The 27,722-nt window shown below is 39.0% G+C and overlaps 1 protein-coding gene and 2 pseudogenes across 1 annotated transcript in view; 1 reads left to right on the forward strand and 2 right to left on the reverse strand.

Moving 5' to 3' along the window:
• The window catches only part of DYRK4 (dual specificity tyrosine phosphorylation regulated kinase 4), a 54,565-nt gene that overhangs the window by 20,169 nt on the left and 6,674 nt on the right, over window positions 1–27,722 (reverse strand). The window contains exons 2-5 of the mRNA XM_039869066.1: window positions 23,125–23,218; window positions 2,009–2,089; window positions 1,176–1,292; window positions 297–435 (exon numbers count right to left, since the gene is read on the reverse strand). Coding sequence (XP_039725000.1) covers window positions 297–435; window positions 1,176–1,292; window positions 2,009–2,089; window positions 23,125–23,211 — 424 coding nt within the window. The 5' untranslated portion in view covers window positions 23,212–23,218. The remainder of the gene's footprint in view (window positions 1–296; window positions 436–1,175; window positions 1,293–2,008; window positions 2,090–23,124; window positions 23,219–27,722) is intronic.
• On the forward strand, window positions 4,431–4,549 carry LOC120607526 (uncharacterized; annotated as a pseudogene).
• LOC120607501 (uncharacterized) lies at window positions 18,391–18,509 on the reverse strand (annotated as a pseudogene).

The raw sequence follows: 27,722 nt of genomic DNA on the forward strand, positions 1-27,722 counted from the left end.
TACCTAGGCAGTGAGATAGTTCCTCTTACTGTACTGATACATCTGCCCCTGGCCTGGTGCCAGCCTATGGTGGGAAATGGAACAGTGGGGAGTCAGTGCTTTCTTCTGTTTAGCCTCCTGCTTAATCTGTCAGAGAAAGTGATGAAAGCTTTGACCGTTACTTTCATTTTGGCTTGTTGCCTTAATCGACTATTCCAACACCTAGCAACTTAGCCTTCTCCAGTTCAGCTCAGCTCTTGACACCTGACCGTCTCTAACCACCCGTCTACACCTTGCTGCTGCCCCGGAAGACATACCTGATGCTGTCAGAGGCACCTTGTGTTTCCTTGGTGGTTCCTTCTCAGGTGTAGGATCTTGGGTGTTAATGCTTGAAGGTAAAGGCTTTTCTGAAGCCTGGAGCTCAGAGGCTGACATCTGATTGTGAGTTTGATTCTCCTGTCCAGGGCAAGAGACTTGAGATAAAGGATCCCTTAGCCTTCTTTTGGATGTCCTAAACCATTTATCTAACCAAGAACAACTTCCAGAAAGACTCTACTCCTGTCGCTACAGGGAGAAATGGTAATTATTATGAGACAGTACGTTTTCTCAGTCCTTCTCTCAAAGAAAGTATCTGTCTCATTCTCATTATTCTCTGTGAGACCCATGTATATTACAATATGCAGTTGACAACTCCAGCGACATTTTATAGCAGGAAGAGATGGGAAGAGTATTTTATAGCTGCTCTTGAAAAGGCCAGTTCCTAACTATATGAAGTGACTTGACCAAGGGCACAAACACTCAAACTTATGAGTGTGTAATATCTCTTTAAACTTGGCTAGTCCTCACATTATCTTATTTGGTCCTTACACAAAAATTGTAGGGAGAATTGGAGATAAAATTAAAAAAAAAAACATTTGTACACTTTTACCATTTATACAACAAACAGTTCATTTTTCCTTTCCTCAATGAATCCTCATGGCAACCCTATAGAGAGCCTGTTTTGTAGATAAAAGAAAGTCAATGACTTAATTGCTGAAGTTTACATTCATTGTAAAGAGTAAGAACAGGACTAGAACCCAACTCTTTGGTGACATTGTGCTTTTCCCACCATCCTGGGCCTTTCTAAACTTGGTTCTAGACTGAAATCAGGTCTTTTGCCTTCTTGCACAGGGCCTCGTCTACTGCCCTGCACTCACCTGATACATTAGAGGTGGCTTTAGCAGGATTTTGTTGCTGATGCATGGGAAGTTAATCACATTTTTCTTTCCCTTGGTATCCACAAAAGGGAGTGAAGTAATGCCAGTGTTTGTACTCTATAGAAGGAGAAAATGGAAAAGTTACAGAAGCCTCAGGCAAGAAAATGTCTCAGGAGGTTATTTCCTCCAGCACCATCCCCACAGCAAGGATGAATCTGAACCAAATCTAGGCCTAAATCTGTTTTTAAAGTTTTTGCAGAGAAAAACAGAGTGGTCAAGCAGATGGCCTCTGGGTTTGAATCCCTGCTCCACTTATTAGCTGTAGATCTTAAACGGATCACACCCTTTACCTAAGCTTCAATAATCTCCTCACTACCGTGCAAACAACAATGGGACCAAGTTCATACTTTTTGTGAGGTAGATGAGGCAATCTATATAGACTGTTTCATAAGTGTTGGCCACTATTTTCATCATTTCGATATCTTACTGCCCTAACATGGAGAAGTTCTTCCTGCAAATTTTCCTTGGTGCAACATAAGCTCCCATTTTCTCTACATTATTGACTTGACCTACTCACTTGAATCCCTCCCAATCCTGCCATTGATTAATTGATTGATTGGTTGGTTGATTGATTGATTGATTAGGAAAGAGGTAGTCTTAGTATCAATAAATAGCAACATTTAATGTCATATGGAGATGGGGCATCGGGATGCAGATAGAATGTGCTCATCGTGTTATACTGAGTTGACCAAAAATGCCTGTTAGAAACTACCCTGGCTACCTACCTGCTCTTTACCTCTCCTAAACAAAAGACACTAAGTACCATTTCTTACCTTAGGCAATAATTGAGTCATTCTGACATTTTTGATCTTGGAAGAGGGCTTCTCAGCTTGAACCAAAGGCTTACTCTCAACCTAGATCAAGTGGAAGAGACTTGAAACAGTGCTGGGCATGGTTTCACCTCAAGCCACCTAGACATTTTTTTTTGCTTCATTACAATAAACAAGATACACTTGAAGCCAGTTCTCCTGACCCCAAAGCCAATAAGAGCTAAGCAAGGCTTACAGAAGTGCTAGATGAATGTATGAATGACTGAATGAATAACTGCCCAAACAAATGATATTTCTATCAGTGTTTACTCTGGATTGATTTGTCCTATGGTTTTCACATTTTAAAAATTCACATAATTCTTTCTTCAAATAAAATCTTAACTAGGAGCCCTGAACATGGTAAGAGTAAAAGCTGAGCCGCTTTTGCTAAAAAGAAGAAAATGCCCATAGTCTTGCCCAGGAATGCTTTCACCCCGAGTGGCTCTGAAGGTGCGTTAGTGGAACCCACCAGAATACAGTCACCCAGCCTGAACATAGGTGACCTGATCAGGAGAGAATTCACATATAGAAAGAGGTGGAGTGGGGAGACCAAAGCAGCAGAACAATGCATCTTAAAGGATGGTGAGCCTACAATGAAGGCATGTGACATAATTATAATTATGTATAGTATACATAAAACAGTTATCTAATTGTTATGTGTTTATTTTAACATCCATTTGAAAAACTATAGCTAGCACATGAAACCTATAATTTTGTGTTTGTTATTATTTAGAATGAGACTAAAATTTAAGTTAAAAAAACAATGTGAGTACTGTGTAGGTACAGCAAAAATCATGATGGTGGTGCTGAAATGACTAAAATAGAACAAAAACAAGCTTCCTCTTGAATCTAGGTTCTACTCTTTGAAGCAGAAGCAAGGGGTTCTCTTCCTTCCAGCCTTCACTTAGGGAATCAAATGATATTTATCCAAAGCTGAAACACAGCTGATGCCAGACCCACCTATGTAAAACTTGGTATACTAGCCATATTGAAATAGGAATAAGGTACAATACTTCAACTTAATATTGCCTAGCACAGCTAAGCCCTCCACAGAGCTGTAATAATGTGGACTATTTAGAATAGTTTATCTTGACTCAGCTTCCAGAAAAGGGAAATGATCTAAAGGAGAAGGGACTGCATAGAGCATGGGCCATAGCCTCAAACCAAACTAATTTGATTTGCTAATGTGTGCTATATACAGGATTTGGTTGTCTATTGGTTGGATAATGATGACATTTGAGCAACTACTACAATGGCAAACCTGACTGAGTCCCAACTTCTCATTAAATAAGTTTATGAGGATTAAAAATTATAACCATCAACAATGACAAGCTGGCATTGCCGATGAGTTGGAGAGACTGAACAGATAAATGAAAAGTGCATTAACAAAACACAATCCAGAATAAATACCAAATAAAAATATGGACAATGAGTGTCAAAAAAAGGAAGAGACCACTGTGAAAGCAGTCTGGCCAAGAGAATACGGGGCTTTTTGGAAAGAGTGTGGCTCACTCTGGGTTGTATTTGGAAGGAACAGTAGAGAGCATGTTCATTAGCTGAAGCGAGAGTATCTGGCATACTTTAGGGGTCTTCACTGCTCATGCTAGTTAAATTCGAGCATGGTGTACATTGGGTTGTGGAAGGCACTAAACGCTAAGCTAAAGTACTTGGTATTAATAGTGAACCATTAACAGTTTGCGAGGCTTGGAATTACATACACAAAGCAGTACTTCAGAAAGATCTTTCTAGCAACAATATGGCATAAAATAATGCTCGTAGATACATACTCTGAAGCAGACTCTGGCTTTGAATCAAGCTCCACTACTCATTAGTCATTTAGCCTTCAGCGAATTATTAACTCCTCCTCATGTAATATAGGAATAATAGCAGTACCAACCTTAAAGTGTTGTTGTGTGGATTAACTGAATTCATATGTGTAAATTACTTAAACTGGTGCTTCGTATATGCTAGAGTTCATTTTTCTCATTTATGAAACAGAGAGAGAGATCTTTCTTTATTTCTCATGAAACAGGAAAACCAGAGACTCAGAATTGATGGTGGTTATGCAAAATGGTGTGGAGCCTAAATAATGAAAGGAACTAAAGATGTTTGATCTGAGAGAAGATAAAACAAACGTTTTGAGATACTGCCATATATATATAATGGAATCAAGCAACAACAAATGGATGGCAGATGGTATGAACCAGGTTTCTCACTGTTAAAGTGGAAATGTATAGATAATCAAGGTCAACATTAACATTACCATCATATGATAACAGATTAGAGTTGGAGATATCAGTAAGAACTCAGGCTTAACTTAATATAGATAAAGATGGCTACATATAGAAATATTTATGGATAAGTGCATATAGAAGGGTTAGTATATGTATACGGCCATGCTACCCTGAACAAGCCTGATCCTGTCTGATCTCGGAAGCTAACCAGGGTCGGGCCTGGTTAGTCCTTGGATGGGAGACCACCTAGGAAGACCAGGTGCTATAGTCATAAAAAGTCAAAAAAATAAGGAATTTTAAGCTGACAAGTTTCTTGCAATCTGTGAGGTCAACGAAGGATTGCCTCACCCTAAAAAAAAAAAAAGAGTTAGTATATGCATGTGTACACACACACACACACACACACACACACACACACACACACACACACTTTGCTTTATCAGCTAAGAGGTCCTAAAAGTAATAACACCCCAGTAGAAACAAGTACACCTAGCACTCAGATCTTGGTTTCTAATTCCATTCTCCAATAAGAGGAACCAAGGCTCCTTGGAGAAATGATTGATTCTAGGACTGAGGTAGGAAATGTACAAGATGAGCCTGAAGCATCTTGTAATGACAGAAAGTAAAGAAGTGCTCAAAAAAAACAAAAACCCCACTTTAATGAAAGTATATTAAAAGGACACAGAAACCAACTGAAAGAGCTTCCAATGGCTAAAGCTGGAACAATTTTAGCAACAAAATGAAGTAGTATTGGATTATAACTCAAAGTATAAAATAATATCCAGGAGCCCATACTGATGTAAATAAATGGTTTAATAAAGAAATAAATAAGGGAAAGAGACATATCTCCCACTCAAAAGAGTTCCTAATAAATTATATAGATACTTCACTCTAGAGGAGGAGGAGCACGACTCCTACTCCCTAAGCACGGGCTGTGCATAGTGACTGGTTTCCAAAAAGCACAGCATGGAAAGGGAGAAAAAGGGCAACTTTACAGTAGAGACACTAGACAAACACTACCATAGTCAAGTGATTCAGGTCAGCATCAGCAGTCATAAATCATGTTGATGGTGTGTGCCATTGATAGGATTTGATGAAAATGGCACTTTGCCTCAGTGGTCATCATCTCAAAACCTATAACCCCAATCTTATTATGAGAAAAACAGACAAATTCCAATAAAAAATTATCCTACAATATACCTGACCAGTATTCCTCAATACGGTCAAAATCATCAAAAGAAAAGGGAAATCTGAGAAACCGTTGCAGCCAAGAGGAAGAAGCTTTAGGAGACTGGAGAACTAAATATAATATGCTATCTTGGATGTAATCCTAGCACAGAGAGAGATCATTAGGTTAATATTGAGGAAATCTGCCTAAAGTGCGGAGTTTCCCTAATAATAATGTATTGACGTCTGTTCATTAATTGTAACTAATGTACCATACAAATGTAAGATATTAACATGGGAAACTGATATGGGTCAACGTATAGAATTTATAGGGAGGTAGCTTCTGGCTCAATAAAAAGGATTTTCTTTGATCAACTACTAATGTGTACTTCTTTAACCCTTCACCAATGGTCACAGGGATGAGGAGCACGGCATAGGGAATGCAGTTAGCATTAATATATTGGCTAAGTGGAAAAACCAGAGGAGAGAAAGAGCAATTAGGAGGATCATTTTATAAACAATATAAATGTCTAACCAAGGTACTGTATACTTGAAACTAACAAAAAAATTTATTTAAAAAAAAAAAGGATTTTCTTGAGCTTTGAGCTGTCCAAAAATGGAACATGAGTTCTTGTGAGGTACTGAGCTCTCATCACTGGACATGCCAGAGTCCATTTAATGAGCATTTGTGAGAAATGTGCACAGAATTGAGGGCTGAGCAAGATGTAATCTCCAAAGTCCCATTAGTAAGATTCATTCAAGTAACCCCTAGAAGTGTGTCTTGAATGAAACCTTTATCCTCTTACAGAACCAAGACTGAAAACCATCGTATAGAAGAGTGTTTCCCAACCTTCACATCATGCTACATGTAAAAATTTATATTTGTGTGACAACCTGGGGTAAAGAGAAACTGCTCACAACAAGGTGCTACCAGCCCAGGGTTCTAAGTGCCCCAGGCTTGACCAGGGCACCTGTACATCTCTGCACACCTACACTTCATGCACCAATATTGTATGTTACACAAGTTTATGAACTTGCTGGTTGCTTGTTGTCTCCAGCAGGTACCTCAAGAGCCACATAATGCCCCCATAACAACATTTCATTCTACCATAACATCTCCAAGAGGCAGGAAAGAAGAAAGTGTGAGCTCTCATATTTATGATGGCAAAACAGAATTTTTCCTTTAAGGCAGTAAGCTTCATGCCACATGGTTCTATGGTATCTCACTGATTTCTGAGCCAACATAACAAAATCTCTTTAACAACCTTGAGCTCTGTATCCAAATTTAGAATCTCAGTGTAAAAAAGTTTCTATTCACAGGGGTACCTAGCATAAGAGGTGATTTCTATGCTGTCTAAGACCTGGACATTGGACAGAGTCTTGAGAAAGCTTCTGAAGGGGCTGGGAGCTAAAAAGACAGGGCATCAGAGGAAGCCACTAGGGCCTTTTTCAGGACTCCTTTTTGCATTTATCACAGCTCTCAGAGGCTTCCTCAACAACCAGAATTCAACTGTGAAGCTCCTTTGTTTTCCAACTTTTTATATAAACATGTACTGCTTATAATTTAAAAAATCACTATTTAAAAACAAACAATATATATTACAAAAGAGAACTCTAAATGGTTCCATGCAATAAGGGGGGTGGAGGGAACCAGAAGGCAGTAACAACAGCAGGGAGCACTCTGCCCCTGAGAGCCTGGAGCAGAAGGAATTTGACTTGAGAAGAGGCTTTAAAGGGACCTGGACTCAGAGCCTCAGAGCATGGACCCTGCATTGTGTGGATCAAAAGAAGAGAGGGAGACCCCTGAGTTCACAAGTAGCCTCAGGTTGCTAAGATTTTTCCATACTGAGGTCCACATTCAAATATTGGGATTCCCCTGGGGTCTCCAACTATGCTTGTCATTACAGGGTGATGGACCCAGAGGGTCTTGGCACTGCACAAACGTATACCTGGTTGGCTGATCAGAGGCCTTGAGCCTCAAGTCCTGATCCTGAGTCCCTCCTCCACCTTTCTTGTGTCTTTGTATTTTGAGCTGGAGGCACTTGGATTCTCACACCTCTTGTTTTCTCAGGGGGAAAAAAAGGTAAGTTCTATCTCACAGCTTTGCAAAAACCAGCTCACCTTTCTCAAATAGAAACTGAGTTCAGCTTAAAAGCTGATTCAGAGGAAGGTGGGAAAGCTGAAATCTGGCTGCCCCACCTTCCCCCACATCTCTGGTATTCATGAAATAGCTGCAAAGTTACCAAACTATTCCAATTATTGATTCCTGTGACTCAAAGATTCTTCCAGGGACACCTCCTTCCTGTCTCCCCAACCAGAAGAATACATGGAATCACGGCTTTGGGATGGACTTTGGAGACTCTTTCATTCTTACCATATTTACTGAGCACGTCTATGTGCCAGGCAATGTGTTAAGCACAGATTACATGGTCCAGTGGTTTTCAGATTTGCTTGAAAATATTTTAAAGTACAAAATCTCAAACTTGATCCCAAATTTCCTAGTGATGGAGCCCAGAAACCCATGTTTTTTAAAAAGCTCCCTAAGTAAGTTCTGCGCAGCAGGATTTGGGAGCTGCAACCTAATGCAATCCCCTCTTTGGAATCCCACCTCTGAATTTGGTTTTCCTTTATGCAATTAATGTTGATATAGCCATCTTAATTTTTTATGAATTATTATCTCCCTACAGTGAGATTCTATGGCAACAAATATTCGGCCCTCTATGATATGCCAGCCCTTGAGAGCAGTCCCTCTGGCTGGTTCATACAGTGGTCCACACAGTGCTTAGCCTGTGTGTCAATGTCCATGACATCATCGCAAGAGCTAGACTGAGCTGGGGCCACCTCCAGAGGCAATCTGGATTTGCTGAGTGTCTCAGGATGGGGATGGCGTCTTCATTAAGTATCATTTTTCTTGTTGGGGTAGCAGGATAAGCTGTAGGCTGCTTCTAGTGAAGGCTACCTCTTTGTACAATGTCACAGGGAAGTTTCTTTACTACGAGTCTAGATCAATCTACACAAGCTGACTGCAGTAAGTATAGCCCTCTCACTTGCAGCAGTGAAAGTGAGATGTTTTTACAAATGTGCAAATTAAAATTTATGATTTCTTACCATGAGAAGCATAATTATGTGAGAAAGAAGTTATTCGTTTAAGACTCTTTACCCACCATATCCCTAGTTCAGGCACCTATTGCAAGTGTCTCCTAAGCAAGTTTCCCTGACCCTCCCACAACCCATTCTTTACCATCTAAATGACTATAGAAATTAAATGGCATTATCTCGAGGACCAGCCAAGATGGAGTAGATGTAGAAGCTGTGCATGTCTCCTCTCATAACCATACCAAAATTATAATGAAACTACATAGCAACCATCACTGGGAGTCTCCTGAGGTCTGGCTGAACAGAGAAGTCATATAACTGGGAACGTACATAAGAGGTCACCTTGAGGCTGGTAGGAGGGAAGGAGAGGCAAAATAGTCCAGTCTCACAACTGCGTGTGGTGATTGAGAATCAGGAAGGATTTCTTGGTTGCAGAGTCCCCTCCCCTCTGCCCCAGGAGCAACGGGCTCATACTGGGCTCCCCAGCCCAGGGGTCCAGTGCTGGGAAGAGAAGTCCACATACCGTCTGGCTGTGAAAAACAAGCAGATTGTGGCTGAGTGAGACAGAGGGCAATGGGATTTGCAGGCATTCCTCTTAAAGAGTCTACACATGGACTTACTCAGCGATGGACTCACTCACTCTGAGTGCCAGTGCTGGGGCAGCTGCTTGAGGAGTGCCAGGGACATAGAAGGAGTAACTGAATTGTCTGGTTTTAAGGTGAAGGCTAAAGGGCAGCTTTTTCCCAGATAGACGTGCTGGCAGTATTCATTGTTCCTCGATTGAGCTCTTCCCTATCCTACAGTACAGACACAGGCAACCACCATATGCGAGTCTCCATCAACCTGGATAACACAAGTTGCTCTGCCAAGTGACTCCCTGAGACTCTGCAGGCCCATTCAAGGTGCCTCCAGTGGTTTATTCTATACAAATGGCCTGTCTTGGCTTATGTTGTGGACTTTCTTAAATTCTCTCAAAGGTTCACAAAACCCAAAGAATCAGCATCTGGACTTGGTGTGCCTTGTACTTTTGCTGAGCAGCACCAAGCCCAGCACTAGCGGCAGCTGGCCTTGGTTTCTGGCTTGGCCTCTCAAGGCACTTATAAGCCCAGCATGGTTGGCAGCCATCTGAATAGATTGCTTGGTCACTTTTACCAGGTAGCCCTGGAAGTGCTCAGGCTGTGGCTAAACTTGGCCTGTAGCTGGGCTCCTCCTAAGAGGCCCTTGGGCCGGCACACCCAGTGGCCTGCCTCAACCAACTATGACCTGGAGCACCGCCCAAGGCTGCATCTGAGGAGGACACACCCGAAGAGCAGACTTGGCAGGCAGTAGAGTCCTGCTAAAGTGAATCCTGCTCCATAGTGTCAGCCCTTCACCAGGTAATCCTCGCAACCAATCAGCTCAAGGGTCAAACCCTCCCATCAAAGTGCAAACAGCAGCCAAGGCTCAACTACATCAGGAGGGCATACACGACCCACACAAAAGACACATCTTGAGTACCTCGCTCAGGTGACCAGGGAAGACTGTGCCCCTGGGCCCCACAGGACATCTACTACATAAAGCCACTCTACTAAGACCAGGAGACTTAGGACCCCTACTTAATACATAGAAATAAATACAGGGAGGCAACCAAAATGGGGGAGACAAAGAAACATGTCACACATGAAAGAACAGAACAAAGCTCCAGAAAAAGAACTAAACAAAGTAGAGACAAGCAATCTACTATGCAGAGTTCAGAACACTGGTTATAAGGATGCTCAATGAACTTAGGGGAAGAGTAGATGAACTTAGAATTTTAACAAAGAGATAGAAAACATAAAAATAGAGATGGAAAACGTAATGGAACCAGTCAGAAGTGAAGACTACAATATCTGAGATGAAGAGTACATTAGAGGGAATTAACAGATTGAATGAAGCAGAGAGTTGCATCAGCTGTTTAGAGGATGAGGTAAGAGAGTACACCTAATCAGAACAGCAATAAGAAAAAAAATCCAAAAAAATGAGAATAGTTTAAGGAGCCTTTGGGACAACATCAAGTACAACAGTATTTGTATCACAGGGGTACCAGAAGGAGGAGAGAGAGAGCAAGAAATTGAAAATCTATTTCAAGTAATAATGATGAAATAATGACTGAAAACTTCCCTAACCTGGTGATGGAAATAGACATATAAGCCCAGGAGGCACAGAGAGTCCAAAACAAAATGAGTCCCTCAAAGCCCACACCAAGGCATATCATAATTAAAATGCCAAACTTTAAAGACAAAGAGAGGATCTTAAAAGAAGCAAGAGAAAATCAATTAGTTACCTGCAAGAGAGCTCCCATAAGACTGTCAGTCAATTTCTCAACAGAAACTTTTCAGGCCAGAAGGGCTTGGCACAAATATTCAAAATGATAGAAAGCCAGGACCTACAATCAAGATTACTCTACTCAGCAAACCTATCATTTAGAATCAAAGAACAGATAAAGAGCTTCCTAGACAAGAAACAGCTAAAGGAGTTCATCACCACCAAGTCAGAATTACAGGAAATATTGGAGAAACTTAAGAAGAAAAAAATATGTACCAAAAATATGAATAAAGAATGGCAATAACTACATATCTATCAACAAGTACTTCAAGTGAAAAATAATTAGTGCTCCAATCAAAAGATAGGGTGGCTGAATGAATAAGAAAACAAGACCCTTATTAGGCTGCCTACAGGAGACTCATTTCAGGATTAAAAGACACACAGACTAAAAGTAAAGGGATGAAAGAACATATTTCATGATGGACCTAGAGGGTATTGTGCTAGGCAGAGTAAGAGAGATAGAAAAAGACAAATGCCATATGATTTCACTTACATGTAGAATCTAAAGAACAAAACAAACAGAAACAAACTCATAGATACAGAGAACATTTTGAGGGTTACCAGATGGGAGGGAGATTGGGGGAGTAGGTGAAAAAGGGAGAAGGGATTAAGAAGTACAAAATGGTAGTTACAAAATACTCATGGAGATATAAAGTATAGTATAAGGAATATAATCAATAATGTTGTAATGACTGTGTACGATGTCAGATGGGTACTAGATTTATTGGGGCGATCACTTCATGAGTTATATAGATGTCTAATCACTATGTTGAACACCTGAAACTAATATAATATTGTATGTCAACTATAATTAAAAAATATTTATAAATAAATAAATAAATAAATAAATAAATAAATAAATAAATATATAAATAAATAGAAAGAAATTAACATCAACATCTGATCTTGTTTCTTAAATGTCCTCAGTGATGTCCCAGGGCGTAGAAGTTCTGGTATACAAAACCCTCCCAGTCTTGTCCCTTGTCATGTATCTGTCCCTGCCCTTTTAGCTCCAGCAATTATGAACGACTTACAGTTTTTAAACACCATACTATTTCACATCTCAACACTTTTATTCCTGCTGCTTCTTGGAATGCTCTCCCATAACCCACCCCATCACTACTTCCACCACTCCAAGCCCCTGTCATGTACCTGGTGAATTTGCCCACATTAGAACCTCAGCCAAGGTACCACGTTCTCCAAAAATCCTCTGTAACCATTCTTCTTGCATTTATAATACTCCCGCTACCCTGCACTTTGCACTTGTTCCAATCACAGCATCTGCAAAGATTTGTTGCACAATGTTGTTTTACATCTGCCTGCCAGACCAAGACTCTTTAATAAAATATCCAGGTCTCATCTGAGAATCCTGAGGCCTAACATGGTATCTCACACATAGTAGACACCTAATATTTGCCAAAGGAAGGAAGGAAAGGAGGGAGGGAGAGACTGAGAGAACAGGAAATCCGAGTACTTGTCCTCAAAGATTTGAGATGGCTCTAAGCCACCCTGGGAGAAGTTGAGCTTTGACTCCAGCATATCCTCTTGGTTGGTAGTCCACCCTTTCCCAGGTGTCCACATTCCCACTCCAAGTGACTTCCACTCCCACCAAGGATCAGTGCTCTCCTGCTCCCCGGCATGTCCTTTGGGAAGGAAAGCCTTCTAATCAGCTAGTTTATACAAGAGAATCCCCCTTATCTATACCCTCTTCGCAAAGGCAATTGCACTTTCAAAGAGAATTCTCAGAAAAAGAAGTGCTTTGTCCCAAATAAATGAATCTCTACTCAAAGAAGACTTCCTAGCACTGGGGAACTAGATTAAAGAGATGATTCATTTTAGGAAATAAGAACTTTGCAAACCCTATCAGGCAGGAGACTATTCCCATGAGTCACACTGGCATGTAACTTCTGTCAGAACAGAGGGAGGCACATAGAAAAGTAAAATCTTCAGTCCTATGTCCTGCACGAGTATCCTCTGTCCAGTGCCATTCTGCCTTCTCCTTCTCTATTTTACGTTCTCATCATGCCAAGCCCCGACCCCTACATGCACAGTTAACCCATGGATCACAGGGGAGTACATTTCCTGTCCCTTCACTCTGAGAGCTAAAGGATAATAGTCCTGGTCCCTAGAGCAGAACCCCAAGACACATGGCCTCATCTTATTACCTGGGACAGAACCCTGGATGTCCTCATCTGTAAAGTTTAGGGTTCTCAGCAGGCATCAGGGTTACCTGGTTCCCTTCACCTAGGCCACCCAGCCTTTTCAGAAAGGCACACCTCCATCAAACTACCCCACCTCAATCATACCTCGCAAGCTATTTTTAAAATTATTTTCAGCTGGCTCCTCCTTGTCTCTTCCTCTTCCACATTTAAAAAAAAAAGAAGAAGAAAAGAAAAAAGAAAAAACGAAAAATCTCCAAGTGCCTGGTCAAGGTTGGAAGGGCAGAAAAAGCTCAAGTTCTGTGATATAAAATCACAGCTTCCTTCTTATGGGCTTCATAATCCCTTTCCAAAGGCCAGAACGATCGAGAGTTCAAAACAAATGCATTAAAGCAGGGAGAGGGGGTGATGAGGAGAGAGAAGAGAAATCTTTGGGGATTCTCTAAAGAACAAACATGTTCAGTGATTAGGCCCAGCAGAGCACCTCCGCGATCTGGGAGAACGAGGGAAGTGCCCAATCTCCACACATCCTCAGCTAAAGCATTAAGCTACCATATGCACAGGCCTTAGGCAAATAGCAGCATCTCACCCACTGCCTCTTCTAGCTAAAATTCTGACTTTAAAGCCCCTTTGCTGTAAATGAGGAAACTCATGATGCCTAGCCAGAGGGGAGTGGCCTCCTGATTACACTTGCAGCCAAGGCTGGGCCCTGGAGACCTATTAGCAAAGTGAATGTGGCCAACCACTTGGGAGGACCAGGTTTTCATCTCACTGATGCATGTATTCCCTGGGGTCCTGCCCACCAGGCTATGCCCCTGGTGAAGGTGGAGGAAGGAGACCCTGGCTGTCCTTAAAGGTTGAGGGAATGGCGAAAGTATGAGCCTGTAAGCCCAGACACTTGAAGCCATTTTCTAATGCACTCTATGAATGGCCTTGGTGGAGATACTTCCCCTTCTGGACCTCTGGGCATGGAGCTTGGAAAATCATGATGCTAGAAGCCACCTTAGGGGACCTGTAGTCAAATGACCTCATTTTATAGATGGAGAAAAAGAAGCTAAGAAGGTATCCAAGTGACTTGTCCAAGATGACACAACAGTAGCAAACCTGAATCTAGAATCTATGCCCTTAAGTGCCCTTCTACTGTATCGTGCTGCCATCAGAAAATCTCCTCTGAACTCTTTTTTGTTCTGCCCTGAAACTAGGTGTGAAGGGATTATAAACACTTCCCCTCCAAAGGTCTTTAATTAAATATAAAGATCATGCATTTATTGAGATGACACTTGGATATAGTTGCTCAGAAAGTAAGTGCTTATTCTAAATTAATTAAATAAATTAGACACCAAATTCCCTATAACAGAAGTGGATTTATGCATCATGTAGAAAGACTAAGTAGATGATTTCTAAGGCTCTATTCCCATTGATTTAGATTTATTCTATGTGTTTGCTCTTTTATTCCTTCTTCCTGAAATGCCCTCCCTGCAGCTCACCATGTGGCACCCTTGCTGAACTCCAGGGGGCATCATTTACTTGAGAAAATGTGAATTATTAGCCCTGTAACTATGCCACTTGATAGGACTGCATAGCTGACTGGCACATCAGTGAAGCATGATGTTGTGCCTAGGCATTAGCCAATGACTTAAGAAATTTTCTCTAGGTTCCCAGAGAACTTTGTTTCTACCTTACTGAGTCCACTTACCATGCCTTATTGTCACTTATCCATTTACATGTTTATGTCTCCCAGTAGACAGTGCATACTAAGCAAGAAGGAGATGTATACTGTTTATTTTTTGTACCCCAGAAGCAAGGACAATGCTTGACTTGGCTCTCAGTAAACACTTGTGGGATGATTTATGAAAGAATTAATCAGTCAAGGGTCTTTAAGTCTTCACAGGATATAAAAAATATAGAGAGAGAGTTTAGAGTCACAAAGACTTTGACTAGAATTCTTGCTCTGCTACTTGCTACTTGTATTACTTTGGTGAGCCCTTTACTCTCAGCTTGTTTTATTTTCTGAAAACAAGACTATTAACCTCACAGTAAAAAAAAAAAAAAAAAAAAAATACATAATACACAAGGAAACAAGGTACTGTAAGTTCTGGCAGAAACTATAGACATCAGAATAAGATTCCCCCAACTCAAAAAGTCCATATATTGAAATTATTGAGTAAAAATTACAAAATAATGATACATAATATGCTTTAAAAAATAAGAAACTAGGGAATGGCTCCATAGTGTAGTGGTTAGCACATTTGCTTTACACGCAGAAAGTCCTGGGTTCGTGACCTAGGTAGAGCCACAGACCATACACCTTGTGTGCCAGGCCCAGGGTCGCACCCCAGGTGGAACTACACAGACCATACCCTGGGTATGCCAGGCCCCAGGCGCACGCCGCGAGCACGTCTACACATAGCTAAAGAAAGAATTAGTAAACTGGAAGAGACAAGTTTGAAGAAATTATCCAGCAAGCAACACAAAGAGATAAAGAGATGAAAAATATGTTCAGAGATTAGAAACATGGCGGACAGAGTGAGGTCTAGCATACATCTAAACGGAGTTTCAGAAGAGAGAGAACATGGCAGACATAAAGACAAAACAGCTCAGAGAATTTTTCAGAATTGATAAAATACAAAAAATTACAAAACGTTTGGAAGATATATCTGTACAGTCATGCGCTGTTTAATGACAGGGATATGATCTGAGAAATCTGTCATTAGGTGATTTCACTGTTGTGCAAGCATCATAGAGCACTTACACAAACCTAGATGAGATAGTCTACCACACACACCTGGGCTATCTGGTGTAGCCTATTGCCTAGGCTACAAAACTGGACAGTATGTTACTGTACAAAACAAACTAGGTTAAATCAAGCTTAAGAGAAAATGATGCAATCAAGAGATGTGGTGAACACAATATGAATGAAGCTGCTGCCGGCATAACATGGCACACTGTTTTACAGCAAACTTTTTTTATAAATACAAACAGTATACTCTAAAATAATGATAAAAAGTATAGTAAATACATAAACTTCTAACATAGTCTTTTATTATTATTATCAAGTATTATGTATTATACGTAATTATATGTGATATATTTTTATATGACTGTAAGCACAGTAGGTTTACACCAGCATCACCAAAAACATGTGAGTAATGCACTATGCTGTGACATTTCAATAGCTATGACATCACTAGGCAATAAGAAATTTTCAGCTTCATTATAATCTTATGGGATCACTATCCTATCTGCAGTTTGTGATTGACCAAAATATTGTTATGTGGCACATAACTGTATCTTTATGATTTTAGAGTAGGGAATGATTTCTTAAAGACAAAAAGTTCATATCATAAATTTATCTACATTTAATTAAGTACTTCTCTTCATCTAAAGACAATACAGAGACAAGATTATAGGAAGGTTGCAGGATACAAGATTAATATACAAAGTCAGTTGCTCTCCTGTATACCAAAAATGAACAATTGGAATTTAAAATGAAAAAGACATCATTTACATTAGTATCCCCAAGAAATTGGAATACTTAGGTATAAGTTTAACAAAATGTGTACGAAATCGATATAAGAAAAATTATGACATTTTAATGAAGGAAATCAAAGAAGACATAAATAAATGGAGAGATTTTCCATGTTCATGGATAAGACTATCATGTTAGTTCTCACTGAAAACTATAAGACGTTGATAAAAGAAATTGAAGAAAACAAAAATATATACAAGAATTTTCTGTGCTCTTGAATGGGAAGAATTAATATTGTTAAAATGTCCATAATGGAGCATTTGAGATCTTGTTCCCCAGCATATATCATCAGTTTGGCTCAAATAAACTCTTATAAAAATTCTCTAAGAAAAAAAAAAATGTCCAAATTACCTAAAGCAATCTACAGATTCAGTGCAATCCCTATCAAAATTTCAATGTCATTTTTCACATAATTAGAACAAACAAACCTAAAATTTGTATGGAATCACAAAAGACCCCAAATAACCAAAGCACTCTTGAGAAAGAACAGAGCTGGAGATAAAATGGGAAAGAACACACGGAGGACTTTTTTCTTAAACCGTGTGTTGGATGTACATGAGGGCATTCATTGTATTATTATTATTTAAACCTTACACATATACTTAAATATTCTTTTATGTGTTCTCAACATTTAATAATAAAAAATAATTTTTAAAAGCATTAATGAATTATAGAATAAAATCAGAATCCTGATTTCAGCTTTTATTAACAGAATTAGATAATAATAAGTGAGATTTTTGCTTTATCTCTTACGGTCTCAATTTCATCCTCTATAAAAATGGGGGTGATGACCACCTTAATATTGCTGAAAGAAACAAATATAAAAAGCTAAACTCATATGAGAGTGGGAGTTGTAATTCTAATATCCCCTCATCCTCACCTCCAGTGTCAAACAGATAGACTCCATTTGTCATGGCCCAAGGAAGCTTTTAATGGAAGTTATCTATTCTCCCTCATTAATTCTAGAACTCAGAGATGCTCTCTCATGCCGCTTGCTTCGCATCTTGGTCATAGCAATTGAAAGTAAATTCAAGTCTTTGTTCTCCAAACTGAGAGCACCAGTGGGAATGCAGAACAAAGGAACTAGTACTAACTACGTAGATCTCAGAGAGAAGAGTGGGGCCCTATGAAAGATGGGAAAAAGAATGTAAGTAGTCTCCCTCAGAATCCCAAATGTACCACAAACATAGATATTATATTGTTTTATATGCCTATTTTTCATTAAGCCACCAATTCTAGATTGGCCGTTTGTGGTTATATTTTAAATGTTTTAATGTTTAGTTCTATGACCATCATAAGTTCTTCTAGCCTGAGCCTTCCATTTGCATTTAAAAGATGAATTCATTACCGTAAATAATAGTGAACCACACAAAATGTAGGCAAAACTGGCAACTGGAATCTTTGCTCTTTGTTCTCTCTTCAGTTAAATTGACTATGAATTTGATTCCTGTGCAATATCAAATGGTTAGATTGTTTGTTTTTCCTATGAAGTAATGATGAAACGCAGAATGAGAATGAATGGCTCTCAGATACCTACTCTTCTACTGTGGGATGCTCATTAATAAGCCTGTCACCTACAGGAAACTCCTTTCTGTTAAATGGAGAGAACCGGGGAAGGTAAAGCAGCCAATATTTATTGGACTTCCAGTATCTTCCAGTATCTGCTAGGCAAGTCCATCTTATCTCATTTAATCCCACCACAATCAGGGGATGTAAGAATAACTATTCCAGTTTCACAACCAGCCAAGAGTTAGAGAGAATAATCTAACCAGAGTCTCACAGATGGTGTTTATTTTAATTTTACTTATTTTCTTTTAACTCCTACAGCACCCAGTCTTCCTAGATGGTCTCCCATCAAAGTACTAACCAGGCCCGACCCTGCTTAGCTTCGGAGATCACACAAGATCGGGCATGTTCAGGGTGGCATGGCTGTAGACTCACAGATGGTGTTTAAATGGGAGTTTGTCCCCGTGTGACAGAAAGGAACTTTTAAAAAAATATATTTGTAAGAGTTTATTTGAGCCAAACCGATGACATATGCCAGGGAGCAAGATCTCAAATGCTCCATAGAATAACAGTTTTGCAGCTTCTTTTATGCATTTGAAATAAAAGAGGGGATATAAAGAACATTACTTGGAGGTGGGAGAAAGCATGGCAGTGATTGGATTATAGGATAATTAACAAGAAAGAAACTTAAAAAACAAACTTTTAAAAAACTTTTAAAAAAATGTCCATGACCCCTAGAAATTCTGGTTTCAGTGGTCTTTAATACCTCCCCCAGGTGAATGTAAATATACAGCCACGGCTGAGACCACTGATCTAGTTCAGTCTGAACTCTTGACCACTGAGGAAAATTATTGGTCATTATTGCCCTTCTCAGCATGTAGCTGAACTACCTGGTCTTTCTACAAAGAATTCCAGTTTTAAGCTACATGAAAGGTTTTGTTTTGTTTTGTTTTGTTTTGTTTTGTTTTTTGTTTTGTTTTGTTCTGTTTTGCTCTCCATTGAATCCCCATCACCTAAAACAATGCTTAAAATAAGTAGGCACTTAATGAATATTTGTAGAGGAAATAAGTGAATAAACACTTTCCTGATTTTTATTTCACAAGTACTCATCAAGGGCTAATCTGTGCCAGGCACTGTACTGCATTCTGGGGATTTAGCACCGAGCAGACCAAGAATATTTTTTCCTGTTAAGGAGCTTCCATTCAAGAGCAGCACTATCATGTAGTAAAAGAAAACAAGTCACATGTGTAATTCCAAATTTTCTAATAGCCACATTAAAAATGTAAAAAAGACAGGTGAAATTAATTTTAATATGTTTTGTTTAACACACTATATTCAGAATACTATGTTAACATGTAATCAATATAAAACGATTGACATACTATAAAATTTATCAAATTATTAAAAAATAACAATATTTTGCATTTTTTTTTGTACTGAGTCTTTGAAATCTGGTGTGCATTTTTCACTCATAGCACATTTCACTCCATTTGAACTAACCCCATGTCAGGGGATTCATAGCCTCATGTGGCCAGTGGCTGCAGTATCAGACATTGCAGTTCTAGAAGGCGAAGTAAACAATAAACAAGTAAACAAGCACATATATAAATAGAAGGGTGGTGAGGGAAGGCCTGTTTAAGAAGGTGGTATCCAGCAACTGAATGACTTAAAGGACAGAAGAGAAATAATAGAACAAATCTTAATCTTCCAGTGTTGAAAATAGGAAATGCGCCTTAAGCACACTTTAAAATACACTTTGTAGCACCTACTCATCAATTGTCAGGGAACTTGTAAAGAAACATCCTAAATTAACAAAGCTCCCTTCCCTGGGCCTCTCCCAGATCCTTCTCCTGGGAGAGGAGAAGGATCCTGACACCCTGCAGCTCTGCTAGCTGCTCTAGTCCCAGAAGCTGGCTGCGAGGCAACATTCTTTTCTTTGAATAGTTACAGAAAAGCCAAATATCTTCCAACTTACTAGCTGAGATAACCGCAGTTCAGGGGTGGTATATTCCTACTGCCAGCATTTGAAATAAACTATAACATGAGAGCATATTCCTGAAAGGCATAGATATCCTGTGTAATTGAGAGCCACAATCAGAGTCCTGTGATCCTTGCTAGCTAAGCTGAAAGGTTGGGGACTCTCCACAGACAACGAAGACAAAGGTCTCTCTATGGTAGATGGAGCTTTAATATCTTACCACGTTTTGGCCAAAGGAATGGGGGCATTTTTTAAAAAATCATATATTACTAAACACTATATATTATTACATTAATATAATCATATGTTACTAATACGAATATTGCTAATGGTATGTTACTTCATCTTATATTAAGACCTGTTATCTTAAAGCCAGGTGAAATAGATGATTAAAAATCACATTTAAAAAACTCCCTTAGCTGAAACCCAAATCCATCTAGAAAATATTTAAATATTGAATTATTATTGTAAACATTATCTTTATAACATAGTAAATAGCATAAAATAAATATAAATTATTATTAATTTATTTAAATATCTAAAATAACTTTTCAACACCTGCTTGGGGCAGTTGATATACTGAGATCCATAGCTCTCTCATCTTCAATTTTTTTTAGGTGAAAGGATTATAATTCATTCTTTTCATCCTCCAATTAATATAACTATCCACTAAAAACCAAGGTTTCATGTTCTGAGGACAGCCATTGTCTTGTTTACATTTCCTTACTTAAGCCTATTCAATTCAATTGGATGAGAAGCCCACTGGGAAAAAATAAACAGATGGTAAAAAGACATTTATTTAGAGCCCATCAGAATAATTACCAATATGAATACAACAGTTATGTTTAAATAGTATTTTTAAATGATATTGTCAATTTGCCAGCACTATCATAAAATACAACATGAATGAATTTATCTTCACTATGACTTATATTTTATTTCCGACAGCTCCTGTCACTGTAATTGCAACAGAAATTTGCTTTCCTTAAAATTTATATAAACATATTAAGAAATTGCATATGACAGCATTTAACAGAGTTGACATTACTTGGCAAAGAGGCATGGATAGAGTGGTTAAGAATATGAGTTTGCCTTGCACACCATTAGGGCAAATGAAAATTATTAGTACAGTCACTATGGAAAACAGTATGGGGTTTCTCAAAAAGTTAAGAATAGAACTACAATATGATCCAGCAATACCTCTTCTGAGTATTTACCTGAAAAATATAAAAACACTTATTTGTAAATATACATATATACCCCTATGTTCATTGCAGCATTATTAACAGTATTATTAAAGACTTGGAAACAACCTAAGTATCCTTTGACCGATCACTGGATAAAAAAGATGTGGTACGTATATAGGATGGAATACTACTCGACCACTGAAAAGGTGCAATATTGCCATTTGTGACAACATGGGTAGATCTTGAGAGTATCGTATCATGCTAAGTGAAATAAGTTAGATGGAAAGAACAAGAACTGTATGATTTCACTCATGTGAAATATAAAACTAAAAAGCAACAAACAAATGAAATAAACCAGAACAAACTCATAGATACAAACAACAGAATGGTGGGTGCCAGAGGGGAAAGGGGAAAAAGGAAGTGTGAAGCAGGTAAAGGAGGTCAAACGTATGGTAACAAAAGGAAACTAGACTTCATGTGGTGAGCATGCAATAGCGTACACATATGTCAAATTATAATTGTGTACATTTGAAAATCATTTAATGTTATTACCCAATGTTACCCCAATAAATTTAATATTAAAAAGATTAACTACAGAAAAACAAGAATATGGGTTTGAATTCAGTCCTCCACTCACTGGTTTATGGCCATGACTAGTTAACTTCACTTGAATCTCAGTTTTTCCATCTGTAAAATAGGGATATGATAGTACTTGCCTCTAAGGTTCATCTAAGAACTCACTAAATGTGAGCTCGAGCAACTAAAAACAGTTGCAAAACTTGTGATGGTTTTGCTAAGTGAGATTATGACCAAGACCATTCTCTTTCTGTTTCCATAATATTTAAAAATTTGAACTAACAGAATGTTATCTTTATTATATTATCATGCTTTGCTATAGATTTACTATTTCAAATATTGTGTATTAATTTTTATTTTATTGAAAGAAGTGTTCTAGGTATTAGTACATTTTTGTACCCATGAATTGCAAAATAAATGTTTTTGTTGTATATGGTGATGGCAGAGGTAGGGGTGGAGAACAATGGACTTTGTATTAAGGTCCATTTTCTGAGTTATAACCCTGAAGGGGAGAATGCTAGGGTTAAATCAGAAATGCTGCTTAGAAAAGGTGACCTAAGAGTTATAATTTTAAGGAGGTGGCTTGTGATCTACAGAGAGGAGAATTTTCACCAAGCCTTTGGTAGGCTGCTAAACTCTAGCTCTTCCAATCAATGATGCAGGCGGAATCCAGAAAGTCAAACCTGAATCTCTGGGCTAAAGTTTGCTGCAAATTTTTCAGAACGAAGAACCCAAAGAATACAATCTTTTGAGTAAGCTGTGGAATTCAAACTGAGGTCGTTAGATTAAAAGTTATACCTGATTTAGAAATTGATTTTATAGATGGTAATTACAAAGTTACCACATCACAATATTACCTTCATTGCTGTGGCATTTCACTAGTTTTTGAAACAGAGTAAAGAGAAAGATACCATGTCTGTGTTAGGGGGTAAAAAAGCAGATCTTTTCTGGAAATGTTCTTGCATACTTGTTCAGAACCATTCCAGGAGATTTCCAGTATGGTTCCAGAAATATAGAGCAGAATAAAAGACACTAGCCCAGGGCCTCCACAAATACAAGTCACCTGTTCAATTAAGGCCTTGCAGTCCTGAAGTTCATAAAACTGAACTCCGGCCCTCCTGTCAGTTTCCCATCCAAGCCTGCCCAGTCCTGGCTCTGCGAATTAGCCTGGTCCTCCCACACCTTCCTTCTCCTCATCCTGTCGTCAAAGGTGCTTGCAACACAATAATCTCCAATGGGTCCTGGGTCCCCAAGTCTTCATGATGATGCCATTCTCTTCCCCCGATTAAAGACCAGGATCCTTACCTTCACAAAGGCGAGATTTTCTTTCTTTCTTGTTTTCAAATTTGGGAAGGATGTCAAACTGCATTTCCTTGGCTTTTTAGCATCCATTTTAGTCCTGCAGAAGAAAGAGTAAAAAATAAATTGGCAGCAGGAACAAAATATAAGTAATGGCCCCCATGCCCAGGGATGCGAGGAACATAGGCAGGCTTGGAGAAAGAAAAGTGTCAGGTCTAATAGCAGTGGCTGAGTCTCTGCTGCTCCTTTTGTTTCCCTTCTGGTGGCTGATGAGGTGGGGAGAGGGGGCATCTTGGCATTAGTCTTCAAGTGCTCAGGGCAGAGGGAGACAGGAGCCAAGGAAGGAAGATGAGCTAATGAGGTGGTAAGCAGTTTAGAACACCAAGTGAAAAGACTCATTTCCCCTTGCTAACTGCAAAGTAAACCATTCTCTTGCCACAAACACCATTTTCCTTAAAATATAGATATACTAGTTGTCACTTGGTAGCTTAATACCTATAGAAAAAGAAAAGGGGGAAATTGGTAGAAATGCTATTCCTGGATCTCATTTGGTCATTTTTGCACCTTCTTCATTCAGAGCACAGCTCTACAAATAATTAACTCACTGCAAGTTGAAAAAAATAACTTGCATAAGTGTATAGAATCTAGTTAAAGTGGTAATTTATGTAAGCAGAAGTTAGAGTCTTGGAGGGCTCTCATGCTACTAGTATACTCCTGTTACATTAGCAGACTATAGCTGAGTCTCCACTTCGTGTCTCTTGGAAGTCCCCTTTTGGCCCCTAATACTAGAAAGAACTAAGGAAGTTAAGAATATGTGAAATAGGGACTGAACAGGAACTGATGAGAATGTTATCACAGCTTCTGTAAATTATTCCAATGGTAGGTTCTTACAGACACAATGAATGATAAATAGTAACATCACAATTTTCAAGTTATTTACAAGACTGAAGACAAGTCACACCAACAGTTACTGCAGCATAATGTTGAAAAAATCAGAAATTACTTTTCTATATGTAATGAGTTTAAAAATATGCCACAGATGTATTATGGAACATGACACAGTCATTTTTAAAAATGAGATAAAGCTTTATGTACGTCCATAATACATTGAGTAAAAACAGAAAAATATGTATAATTCCATATTTATTTAAGAAAAAAAAACAAGATGTTTTCATGTCTTTATCAGGCATATTGAAAGATCTAGAAAATAAACTATATAAAGTTTATTGAGAAGTGGAGCTGGAGGAAGTGAGTGGGAACATTAATTTTAACACACACTCACACCCAATAATATGAAAAAATGATGCAAAGGCAAACAAAAAGTAAAAGCTTCCCTGCAAAATGATCACAATTTCATTCTTTCCTTCCCTTCCTTTCTACAAATATTTGCTCATTATCTAGAAGAGACACACGTAAGCAGGTTATTAGAGTACCCAAGGTCATGCAGTCCTACAGGCCTGTGCAAAGAGTTAATGCAGCGCCCTTCAGGATGGTGGCTGAGTATGTTGAAAAAGCTTAGGAAGTCCTCACACCTGAGCAGAGTTGAACTGTCCTTGAAGAATAAACAGAATAGGCATGGAGTCAAGGGTAGACGGATGAGACTGTGCAAAGCATAAAAGTACAAAAGAGCATTGCTTTTTCCAGAAACTTCTAGTATAGTTACTGGACACCAAGAGAGGAGGTAAGATTATAGAGTCGCATAGTCCATGTAGGGCATTGGGGCATATATGTGGCTATTCTAAGGGCGACAAGGCCAGATTTGTATTTTAGGACCATCTCTCTGGTGATACCATGGAGCATGGTTTGGAGGAGCCCAGGTAGGAAGTTATCTTGAGTACCTAGACAAAAGATGATGAGGGCCTCCACCAAGGCAATGACAAGGAGGACAGAGTGGAAGGATGAACTTGGGAATAATTTTTGAGACAGAACTGGTAGACTTTGACCATTAATTCAGCATTGGGTTTGTAAAATCCAAACACTGGGGTGAATGAATACAATTTTTCCTGCCAAAGCTCTGTGTCAAATGTTCTCTCCATCTACTTCACAAGGAAGTAGAAGACAATAAAAGTCAATGTGCATCTTTCTAAGGAAGTGGAGCTCTTTCTTCCGTTTAGTTTTTGTAGCTCTGTAGGTGAAGAGAACCTGACATCCAAGGAAGATGCTGAAAAATCTTAGAGTCTAGTTTCAGTGCCGCCCCAGACAGATTTTGAGCAAGTCACTCATCTTCTCTATACTGTGTCCCCATCTGTAAAATGATGAGACTGGACTAGATGACCTCTAATTTCCCTTCCAGTTCTAAGCTTCTTTGGTTCTAATGCTATTAAATTCTACCAGATTGGGGCAGCGGAGGGGGATGGGGAAGGGGGTGGTAAAGAGAGTTCTGTTGTGACTTATTCCATGAATTCTCTCCTTTGGATAATTTTGTGGTTACTAAAGACTGTTTTAAGCCTTTCTTAATGCATTCTCTCTGGCTTTCACTTAACCCGTTACACTTAACCAACACTCAAAGAATCACAAATGCCACTTTTTATCCTCAAAAGATGTGGTGAGCTATGTAGGAAAGGAATTAAAATATGTTGTTTATACCTGTTGTGTGAATGATGAAAAATAATAAACTCAGCTTAGCGCTAGAGTGAATATGGCTTTGAGAACTGAAACCAAAAAATTTCTCCTATTGTTTTACATGAAGACCAGAGTTTCTCTACCAAACTATACCAGCCTATACCAATCTCCTTTCTTTGGATTTCAACACTTTCGTCTGTGGGAAACATTTTGTCATTTGGTCAATAGCTTTAGTGTTGATTATATTAGATGTATATATTTTCGTCTCATCTTGATTGTGAGTCTCTTGGGAACAGGGATGATGAGCTTGTATTTAATTTAATTTTTTTGTATTTCTCATTGGGTTGAGGACAATGGCTTGTCTATTGAAAGCTCTTGGTACAAATTTGTCATAGAAGGAGAAATCTAAGATCAATACATCAAAAAACTTCAGGCCACCATGTGCTAAGTGTGGGGAATTCAAAGATAAGTAAAACAGAATTCTTGCTTTCAGGAGTTCAAAGTCTGGTGGGCAAGACCCATAAGCAGTAGTGATGGTGTGTTACCACATGCACAGTATTTTATGCATAATGCATTATCTATGCATACCAAACTTCAGTGCCCAGAAAGGAAATATCTCTTTGAGATTTATCCATTATTATTTCAGTATTTCTACTTCAATAGTCAGTACCTTGACTTTTATTCCCTGGGGGCCTAGCTATGGGGCAGAAATTGTGGCCATGTAAGATATTCAGAGATGCCCTTTGTATTTCTGTTAACAGTAGATAATGTACTTAATGTATTTGTTACTCTCTCTTCTGCCAAAGGGAAGTCCCTAGCCCCCTGGAATTCTCCTTAAAACTCTTCATGGTCCACAGATTCACAGACCCTTAGGAGCTGAAGAAGGTTTTGGAGGGCTTCTTACCCATTTTTCTACCCTCGGCTATGTAGGAAAGGAATTAAAATGTTTTATATCTTGTTTATACCTGTTGTGTGAAGGATTCCTTGGCAAGAATCCTCTTTAGAGCAAGAGTAACAGTCTGTGACCTGTTAGTTACCAGGCCTCACAGCAGGAGGTGAGTGGCGGGTAAGGGAGCGAAGCTTCATCTGTATTTGCAGCCGCTCTCCAGTGCTGCAAATCATCATTGCCTCAGCTCCACCTCAGATCATCAGGCTTTAGATTCTCATAGGAGCACTGGTTGGTCCCTAGTGCCAAAAAAGGTCGGGACCACTGCTAGAGTATTCATGGGGATCAGTCTCTGCTTGAATATTTCTGTGACAGAGCCCATGGTTTTTCCAGGCACCCCATTTCACACCCAGCTGTTAGTTTACATATGGTTGGTACTCAGTAAGTGTTGGTTGGAAGAAATGATGTTGAGCAACATATCCTCCGCTGACACTTATTATCCTCTGCAGAATAACGACAACAAAAAATCTATCCTCTCTTCTACTCAAGGGTTCTTAAATATTCAGAATAGTGGCTTTTTGCCTTCCCAGCACCTACTAATCTCCAGGCATTCAGCAGTTTTATTTCAAACCCCTCATATAATAGAGAATCTAAGCATAATAGAGACAACTTATTGTGATCGTCCCTCTCTGTTTTCTAACTTTTTTTAATGACCTCTCTTAAAGTAGCTACAGGCTTCTAGTCTAGATTATGTTATAATCAATCCTAAGTTAGGCAGTGAGAACTTTACATCTCTCATCTGGTCACTATATTTCTATTAATGTACCCTAGACCAGTATTTACTTTTTGGAGTTATCACAACACACTCATGTTGGAGGTAGGGTCAGTTGAAACCACTGACTTCCAGCACTGGGTCCTCCCAAGTTTGAGAAGCACACATTCTAGACAAGTTGCTTCTGGCAATATGGAGTTGGAGAGGAAAACTTTCAGGGAAGAGTGGCTGGAACATTGTTAGAAGCTCTCTTCAGCTTTGTCATTACCCTCTCGATAAGGACTAAAACAAAGAAAGGAAATAAACTCAAATCACAGAACCAATCAGGCACAGTCCATGCTTGAGCAATTCCATGGAACTCTTGGATTTTATGCACCTACTACA

Source organism: Pteropus medius, unplaced genomic scaffold (genome assembly GCF_902729225.1).
Source record: "Pteropus medius unplaced genomic scaffold, Ma_sr-lr_union100, whole genome shotgun sequence".
NCBI classification, from domain to species: Eukaryota; Metazoa; Chordata; class Mammalia; order Chiroptera; family Pteropodidae; genus Pteropus; species Pteropus medius.